The 9,786-nt window shown below is 37.3% G+C and overlaps 1 protein-coding gene across 1 annotated transcript in view; it reads right to left on the bottom strand.

The window, feature by feature from the left end:
* The window catches only part of PLAA (phospholipase A2 activating protein), a 17,862-nt gene that overhangs the window by 883 nt on the left and 7,193 nt on the right, over positions 1-9,786 (bottom strand). The window contains exons 7-13 of the mRNA XM_042829549.1: positions 9,459-9,628; positions 8,343-8,500; positions 7,218-7,437; positions 5,249-5,317; positions 3,716-3,787; positions 2,351-2,446; positions 1,208-1,372 (exon numbers count right to left, since the gene is read on the bottom strand). Coding sequence (XP_042685483.1) covers positions 1,208-1,372; positions 2,351-2,446; positions 3,716-3,787; positions 5,249-5,317; positions 7,218-7,437; positions 8,343-8,500; positions 9,459-9,628 — 950 coding nt within the window. The remainder of the gene's footprint in view (positions 1-1,207; positions 1,373-2,350; positions 2,447-3,715; positions 3,788-5,248; positions 5,318-7,217; positions 7,438-8,342; positions 8,501-9,458; positions 9,629-9,786) is intronic.

The following is a 9,786-nucleotide window of genomic DNA, read 5'->3' as shown; positions in this document are numbered from 1 at the left end:
TGTGTGTGTCATTAATGGCTTTTTATATATAAGATATAAATATACATATATATGTTTATGCTGCTTAAGTTAGGATAGACTCCACAGAGTTTCTCAAAGCTTCCCAATGACTGAATACGCAGATACCATCACCATTTGTCTTCATGCTGTATCTCAGAGTTTAGAATAGATACAGAACTGATTGCAGGAAAACGCTGTTTTTAGGCCAACTTCAACTCTTACACAGTTTAGAAGAAAAATAAAATACATTCAACTGATTAGCTATGTAACTATGTATCAGTATAAGGAACCTATATTTACAGTTTGTTCAATACTTCCCTCTCAACTTCCCTAAATTTCAAATATGTTTGGCTCCTAAGCTCTGTTACCAGTATCCTAAGCCTACACCCATATCAAGGAAATTGAACCTGCTTAGCAATGCACTGTGCATTTTTTCCCCACAGATATGCAGTAACTGTAAAATTAACACATGGTATCAGACTTCCTGTAATGTACACAGACATTAGCCATAACAGCTCACAGTTCTATACTGTAAGCAGTTTTCAATTTAAAAAAGTATTTTTCCTGTTAATAAGCTTTTAAGACTCATTTTAAAAAAGCAGTTCATCTTAAACATTGCATGTTTAGGTATTTGTATATGCAATGTATCCAATTCTTCCAGGATATATGTTCACAAACAAGATAATCTTTCCAGCCAGTCATCAGTACCGACAATTTTATCTAATGACATTGTATCACTCCACTTGCATTCATTCATTCAGAATGCCATTTAACTAATGCAGACTGCATGACCTAACTTCAGTAACTCCCATCATATTACTTAGAAGACGTTTTGTGATATATATTCACATGTATTTAAATACAACTCATTTCCATAATTTTACCTCTCATTTGATAGAACTCTAACTTTGCTTTATTTCCTAACAGGCCTCAGAGCTTCTTGAAGAAGATTTACTAATGAAATAACTGTGACTGATGTTTGGATCAAATTTCTCTTTTACCTTTGTTGTTGTGCCAGCAACCATCTGACAACTAATTAACAGTTCTGCTGTTCATGCTGCTACCCCTGTTATGTTCTCCACTGGGTTCTGTCTGAGTTATAAACTCTTTGGGACAGACTTTGTAACTTCCAGCATTAACAAGAGTTCTGGTTCATAGTGAAGTACTGATGAGACAACAATATGAAAAAATAATCGCAAATGTCTACCTTCCGGCCAGTTAATCGCTTTCCATAAAGTTTGCATTTGCTGTGCTGTAGGCATTTCTGCAGAGGTATTGCATGTTGCAGACAGTAACTTTTCTAGGATTATCAAGTCATCTTCTGTAAGTTTTTGTTCTTCAGCAGCATTGCTATTAAGTTCCTTTAGTTTACCTGTAGGACCAATTGAAGAGATGTAATTTTCAGCTCAACAAAACTCTTTACAAAAAACTGGATTTGCAATATTTTACTGAAGAAGTTACAACTGCTCTGATCATTTAGATCATTACTTCTCACAATTTCAGGTTTCTAATTTCAATCATCACAACAAATATTACCATCAAGCCTCCTTAATACTATAGTGCTGGTTCAGAACTCACATTTTAGCCTATGTGCAAGCAAAGATGGAGAAGAAATGAAAAAGATTTGAATAAAATAATTTTAATCTGCAGATGTTTGAACCAGGTACTGTGTTTTCCTACAGCGTGAATACAAACTGGTTTTACAAAACTCACAACTGCGTTAAGGCACTCTACAAGAACATACTGTAAAAAAAAGAGACAAGTAGAGATTCTGTGGAATTCTGAGATTATGTTACATTACAGAACAAGAATATGGATGGACAAACAGAAAAAGACAACAGCAATATTCATCAGAAGTGTGCATTACTACTAAACACTGTGTATCATTTTCTGTACCGCAAAATGTTCTGATTAAACACAGAAGAGACGACTCTATGAAACTACAGAACACCTTCAACATAGCGCAGATTACACTGTACTAGTGTCTACTGCTTTTAAACTTTCATAAGCAAACCTGGAAGGGGATTGCATATGACCCACATACCCAGCAGCTAGGAGAAAAAAAAATCTCAGTGCTCAGATGTACCAGCTTTGTAAACAAAACACCGAACGAAAGCAGACAGCAGGAGAAAGAAAAAAAAAACAATCTGCATTAGATTGAATTCTTCTGAAGTTTACTCCCCTTTCTAAGCCTCCTAATATATTCACCATTAAAGCAATTACTTTAATTTTAAAAGGTCAAAACTGAGAAAGAGGAGGAAAACTATTGGAAATATTTAGATTTTTGAAGGAAAAAAGTTATTTCTTTTAAAAAGATGAAAAAAAAAATCCTTGAAATTAAAATACTGACCCAAAATCTGTGTAGGATTGGCCTGGTCGAAGGTGACAGCATCCTTCTTAGGAAAATAAATGTTTTCAGCTTCAGCTGATTGGTAGGCACCCATTCCTACATAAACAAAAATGAGAAGTTTAACAGCATACCAAAGCATCTGATACAGATTATTACCCTACCAATAAGACTTTCCCACTGTTCACCACTCAGACATTTTTTTTTTTTTTTTTTTTTTTTTATAAAAACCTTAATGCTTAAGCAATAGCTGTCTTCCTTTAGATTGTTTTATGCACATTTTATGTGCAAGGGTTAAAACCTGAAGCAATCCTTCACAAGCTGTTCTTCCCCCTATGACAAATTTGTTAAGTATGTATTTTTATGTGATACCTGAATTATATTGAAACAAAAATACAGTCATAGGAATTGATACTGCAATTAAGGCATGAAAATTCTCTGGCTTTAGAATAAAAGCTTCTCCTGCTCCTCATTATTTTCATAATAAATAGGCAGAGATCTAAATCTGCAGATATGACCAAGTTACATCACATGCAAGAATAAACCAACATCACAATATTAATAAAAAGCTTTATGATTTTCTAGAATCACAGATGAACTGATAGATTACATTGTATAATTTCCACTAAAACTGCATATATTTATTTCTTTGTGCAACAGCTGCCAGCACACCAAAAATTTTCTCAATAAGCAGATTCCTAATGTATATTATAAAGCTTCTGTGCGTGTGGCACTACAGCATGGTCACTCCAAAAGGAATGGTTTGTGCTTATTTCCATGAAAACTACAACAGATGCAAAGAGCACAAGAAAACACTGTTTGATAGAGCAAATTCTCAGCAACAAAACACTCTTTTTCAACATAGCCACCACCACTGACTACGCAATTTAGTCAGTGACGAACAAGAGTTTGCAGACTACACTCATACAAGTCTGCATGCAGCTGTGTCAGAGGAGGGTCAGGCTGGGTCAGGTTCTTCAGAGTGTGATCAAGCTTCCCAGCACAGTGCTCAAGGCCCCAAGCTGCCAGAGTTCAAGGAGTGTTTGGACAATACTCTCAGACACAGGGTTTGAATTTTGGGTGGTCCTGTGCAGAAACAGGAATTGGATTTGATGATCCCTGTGGGTCCCCTCCAACTCAGGATATTCTACAATTCCTAAGTGTAAAAAAAGGCTTTATTCCCCTTGTTTTTGTTGTGTTTTTTGTTTTGTTTTGTTTTGTTCTTTTTTTTAATAATTTCTGAAATATAAGCAGTTTTAATCTGCTTGTAATGCTTAAATATAAAATTTATAACAGCATGGAATCCACATCAAAACAACAACCAAAGAAGATCAGCAATGCTCTTTACATGGCAGGCCTCACTCTTACCTGTGTATGGATCATGCCCACCCTCTGGAGCTACTGCATTTGATGCTGAACCAGGAACATAGCGACCAGCACCTGAATGGAGATGTTAAACTTTTTCATCACCACCACTGGCAAAGAGGTAGTGTATATGTGCTTTTAATTGGTAGTTTTGAAATATCACTACTAAGAGTATTATTTTGCACTGACAAAATTAGAAAAAAGTCCTCTAACTCTTCTTGAAACTTACAGACTTTTTTTTTTCCTCTCTCTCTCTCTATATATATATGTGTGTGAGGGTAGTGCTAGTGGCAGTGATGGCCACTCAAAGCTAAGTGACTATTCAGTAAAATTCAGGCAGTTTCTCTGGCACCACGGATGCCAAACCCCTTGGTACAACTCGCTGTGACCATTAAGAGCTCGAGGCTGTTACCCAGGCCTGCCTTCTCCCTCTGCCTGAGGCAGTGATGGCCTCTCCTGAAGGACAGTAGGTTCTGAATGCGGTGCCAAGTAGTCAGGTGCCAAAGCCATGAACCACCAGCAGAGTTCAGGAGACAGTCAAGGCTTTTAGAAATGAAAAACTGAGCCACAAAAAAAAAAAAAAAAAAAAAAAAAAAAAAAAAGGGAAGAGGGACAGCTGGAGACCACAGTAGAGAGGGTACGGAGGAGGACTGTCAAGATGGGAAATGCTTTAACTTCAAGCAAGAGCAGGAAGGCTTCTGCTCTACATGGACAAGTATTATACCTGGCAGTGATGAGGACAAACACACAGAAGAGGATGCATCAGAGCCAGCTGAAAGTGTAGCTAGAACGTACAAAAACAGGGAAAGGAAAGCAGAAGGGGCGAAAGATTTCTTCCAGCAGAGCACAAAGACACCTATCTACTGATTTGACCTATTTTCTTGGGAGGTTTGTTGTTTGTTGGGAGTCAGGATACAGGATGTCAGAGGGACTGCCACAGTTTGCCTGGCCCTCATACTTTAACCCCTGCTATTCTTCGACCTACACATCAGTGATGCTGCCAAGAAAGACTTGCAGAGCATTAAAGTAGTTAGAGAGCTTTGAGGGAAGGTCTATGACTGCATGACCCTTCTCTGAGGATCAAGAGCTACTAGGCAGGATGAGATTTCTTTACAAACAGGCTTATTACAAATGAGAAGGATTTTAAGCTATAAGAGGAAGGATTAGAATCTAAAATTTAGCATATATAGATACCAGTAATATTCACATGAAGAGAATATAGAGATAATGAGAAAAAAAGAAAAGTCTTCTATGAAAATGCCCGATCCTGAGCTGGCCATGGCTATAAGATTGGCAAAACATGGCATTTAATATCTGACTGCTTTGCTGCAGAGGACAGAGTGATGCAAGGCAGACCAGACAAGCAGAGGGCTTTCTCCAATGCTAAACAGAGTTTACAGGCTCCACACAATCAATCAACTTCCCACAGTGCTACTCCAAGTGGAGGAGAGGAAGAAACAGGACTCAGGAGCCAAACAAACTCTAACTGAACACTGGCAAGACAAAATACAGTAAAGATTATTAATATTATATTACCTGTAAATGGATCTGCTGCAGGGGCTGCATTTGACAGAGATGTAGAGCCTGGAACATAACGCCCAGCACCTAGTGAAACATACATACCTTGGTGTTAGTAAAGTATCAGTATTTTCAGACAGATGCAACTGAAAAATGAAGCCAAACATCAAAATAAGTCATAAGACATATTAGATCCTCTTTACACAGTTCCCCCAGTGCTCAAGAAAATTCTGAATATATCAGAGTCAGAACTTTTTTTCTAGAACATAAGCATTGTACATTCGGACAGAGTCAAGTTAAAAGGTATGAGCACAGGTTTATACAACTGCAGTTCCATGAGATGCATCTGAATCTGACTGATGGCCTCTAAAATAATTTCTAGTTCACTGCAAGGAAAAAAAAAAAAGACTTAGCTTAGTTATTTTCATGACATTTTGTTCCTACCTACAACTTTGTGGAAGTATCTGAATAGTGGGTTAGTTCGTAAAGCAACAGAGAGGATGTAATCAATTAACAAAGTTCAGCTGTTGAGTAATTAACTTTCAAATACGCTTTTTAATAAATTAAAAATAATGGTTTTCATTTTCTTCCTGACAAGGATTTACTTACTTATCTTACTCAGTTTCATTTCTCCCTCCAGTTAAATTTTTGTATTTTATCCATTGCCTTAATAGCATCTGGCCACTGTTAGCCCAATTGGATAAAAAGCTGGATTTTCTTACATTAAAAAAGAAAGATTAGACTAAAAAAAGATATAGCTGGCTTGACTAACATTTTGTTCAAAGATTTGCTCTGACAAAAACCTCACAGATTTTACAAGCTTCTTGTCAGATCTATCTGTGCCATGTCCTCCATCATTTGAGGACAGGAAATAAGTGCAAGAACTAGGACACTGAAGTCTTGATGATCAGTTAGATGGATTGAAAACTGACTGAAGACATGTCACGAGGGTGACATCAGTGGCACAACATCTGGTTAGAAGCTACTAAGTGGCAACAGACCTTAGATGTCAGTTATTGGAACTAATCGTCTTTCACACCTTTGTTAATGACCTGGATGATGTAGTACAGTGTAGATTTGCTGATGGTACATTAACAACAAAATGCTAAAAGTGGCTGATATCCAGAGGGCTAGTTGTCTTACGACCTAAGGGGACTTAGCTAAGCAGGAACCTCTTGAAATTCAAGGAGAAATTCAAAGCACTGCACCTGGAGAGAAACAACTCCAGGCACCACTATGTGCTAGGGACTACTAAAAAGCAACTTGGCAGAAAAGTCCTAGTGGACACCAAGCTGTTTATGAGTCAGCAATATGACTATACTGCAAAGACGACTAATGGCATCCTGGGCAATCTTGGCAAAATTCTGACAGCAGGTGGAGATGCGAGCCTTCCTCTCCACTCAGCACTGAGGAAGCTGCCCCTGGGGTACTGCGGCTGGTTCTGAGATCCCCAATACAAGGGAGATTGACATATCAGAGAATACAGAGAATTAGGGGCCACAGGATGCCAAGACAAGAACTAAAGTATCTTCCAAGGGATGCCCATTAACAAAACAAACTGAAACACGGGAAGTTCTGTCTGCACACCAGGAAACATTTTTCAGCTGTGCACATGACTAAGCAGTTGCCCCGAGAGGCTGTGGAGTGTCCCATGCTGGAAGTATTCAGGAGCCATCTAGATGTGGTCCTGAGCAAATTGGCTCCCCCTGTTAGACATGGTAATCTCTAGAGATCTCTTCAAGCCTCAATGATTCTGCAACTCTCAAGTCTGCATGTAAAGTGACCTACACTACCAGGTAAGTATAGCTGGCTTAAATCAGCATTATAGAACACATAATGCTCTAAGCCATTCTACTAAAGTTCATGCCCTAGCCTTGTGATGGAGTATACTCAGAGAAAACATCGGAGCATACCAAGAATATTTAGAAGTACACATCTATATCTCAGATGCTTAACTTCTTGATTGTGCCCAAGTTTTGTTTTTTACCTGTAAACGGGTCTGAAAATTCAGTATTTGTATTCAACGGTGCTTGCCCCTTAGTGTTGTCTATAATAAATTTGGCCACCTGATCCAGAAACATTGGATTTAGATCATTCTTTTGCAGGAAGTTATATGCAGCCAGCCAAGGATCATCAGAAATGTTATATGGCAGTTTGTAGGAAGGACCACTTTCATTTACATCAACAGTGAAAACATAGTCATATTCCTATATGAATAAAAACAAAAACAAATGAGGCACTTGTCAGCACTTTTTTTGCATAAAGACATCAAATACAGACTGATAGTGGTCCAGGCCTAAGCCGAAAAACTTTAAAACTGCAACTTGCAGATTGTATAAACAGTAGTCATATAGTCTCACATTTGTTGGAGCTTATGTATAACTATACCCTACACTTTCCATAATTCTGTATTTTGACAAAACCAGGCAAGAACAATATACCTGTACATACATTGTCATCATATATTACAAAATAACTCACAGACATCTCTGACTGACTGTGAAGGTATAGGGCAGATAGGCACCTGAAAAAACCATCAGGACGAAAAACACACTACTACTACACAAGAACAGAGCCCCATGATTTCTTAAAACATATAAGAGAAAGTTCTTTGCTATGCAGAAATTTTTCTGTGTATGCTTCAATAAATGAAATGATTACTTTTCAGATTACCCATCTTTACGTTCCAAAGTTAAAAAAAAAAAAAAAAAAAAAAAGAAAATCTGGGACTTAGAATTTCAGATTGACCCAAAGTTACACACTACAAGCTTCTTTCTCTTTGCAAAGGCAGTTATATGTAACTTTTCCGTGTAGTAGTAATAAATAGTAGAGATTTTGATTCTTCTGTTACTAGCTGGCAGGTGGCCTTCCTGCAAAGTAACTTCAATTTGTTTGCTGATTTTACAAAATGCATTTCAAAAGTAGAACAGAACCTGACAGTCCTACCTGTAAGTTTTATTAAATCAAAAATGTGCAAAAAGAAAAATAAACGAATAAATTCCTATTTTTTAATCTGTATTACATTTAAGTCATGATCAGAATCTTTTTTCTCTAATGTGAAATCCAGCGTTTAACTTAAAAAGGAATAAAGCCTATTAAATGTTGTACATACTTTTCCTTCGAATAAAACCTTTCCAGATGTTTGTTGTGTGCCTCCTGAAGAGCCAACAACATCACCAATCTTTATCCATCTTCCTTCACTAACGCTCCACTGATATGCTTCAACTTTCCCATTATCTTTAATCAGCCGTGTCTGTCCATCTCTTGTTCCTGCAGGCAAGAATATTTAACAGATTAAAGAAATTTAAGAAATTTAAAAATAAAATTTACTTTAAGAAAGAGAAAGTCTAACACAGAACTCAATTACAAAGATGAAGAACTAGTCCAAGATTCGAAGTCACAACACAGAAAACTAGATAGTAAATGTTGCAACAAAAATAGGAGAATACCTGGACAATAGCAATTTACAGTTATAGAAATGTTATATGCCACCAGACAGTTGCATAAGCAGTCCTTAAGTATTTCAAAAGTTCACCATTTTCCCAGGGAGGTCACAATTAAGAAAGGTGATATTCTCTCATGGTTTAAAAAGATAGGAAGCTTTATATGATTCTAAGACTTATACAACTTGCTGGTTAGAATTGACAGTTTAAGTCACTGACTCATCCTGGGAAAAAGTATTTGCATATTTAAGAGTAATCTTAACTACCACTTCTCCCTCTACTTTCCTCAGTAACCTCCCGAGCACTTGGAACGCATACACTCCAGTTGATTGAGCAAAACTGTTTTTCAAGCTGAGAGCTAGAATGTAATCTTTTTTATTTTTAATTTGTTCTTAGGGGGGCTGGAGGGGAGGGAAACTTAGTAATCCTTTTGAAAGTTATATGGCTGTCTCTTTTATTTTTGCCATAGCTAGCATAGTAGATCCAGAACATCTTCAACACACTGCAGCATACTGAAAGCCAGCTTTTTCTGAATTATTTTGCAGAATACTTATTTTTCACCTTTTTAGTATACAAAAAATACACACACACACAGAAATATTTACAACTCCAGTCTTGCCAACAAAAGAATCAGTGCAAGGAAAGCAGAACAAAATCAAGCTTTCTTCTTTAGCGATTCTACTGAAAGTGATTCAAACCTTTATTTGGAATGGATGGAAAGTTTCAGTATATCAGAATCAAGATCTGGAGGCACCTCTAACATAACAGAATTGTACATAACTTACCAGGATCCTTAAGGTGTTCTCTTCCAGGAAGATCATCAGCATTAATATCTCCTAAATCACCAGTTTTAGGGTCAATGGATGTTTGGGAAAGCTCATTCTCGAAGGCCTGTATCTCTTCAGCACTTGCTGTTCTTTCCAAAGACTTTGTAAATACCCTTACGATTCCATCACTGAATGAAGAGAAAACATGCAAAGAAAAATAGTATGTTAAATATCAAAACTGCATATATTCTGATAGTGACTTCTACATCATGATAAACCACAATTATTTCCAGCAATTCTTCCCCTGGGGGGGGGGGGGGGGGGGGGGGGGGGGGGGGGGGGGGGG

This window comes from Centrocercus urophasianus, unplaced genomic scaffold (genome assembly GCF_019232065.1).
Source record: "Centrocercus urophasianus isolate 14NV4802_14NV808 unplaced genomic scaffold, USGS_Curo_1.0 seq_31, whole genome shotgun sequence".
NCBI lineage: Eukaryota > Metazoa > Chordata > Aves > Galliformes > Phasianidae > Centrocercus > Centrocercus urophasianus.
Note: the sequence above shows the minus strand (reverse complement) of the source record. Positions and strands in the feature narration are given on the sequence as shown.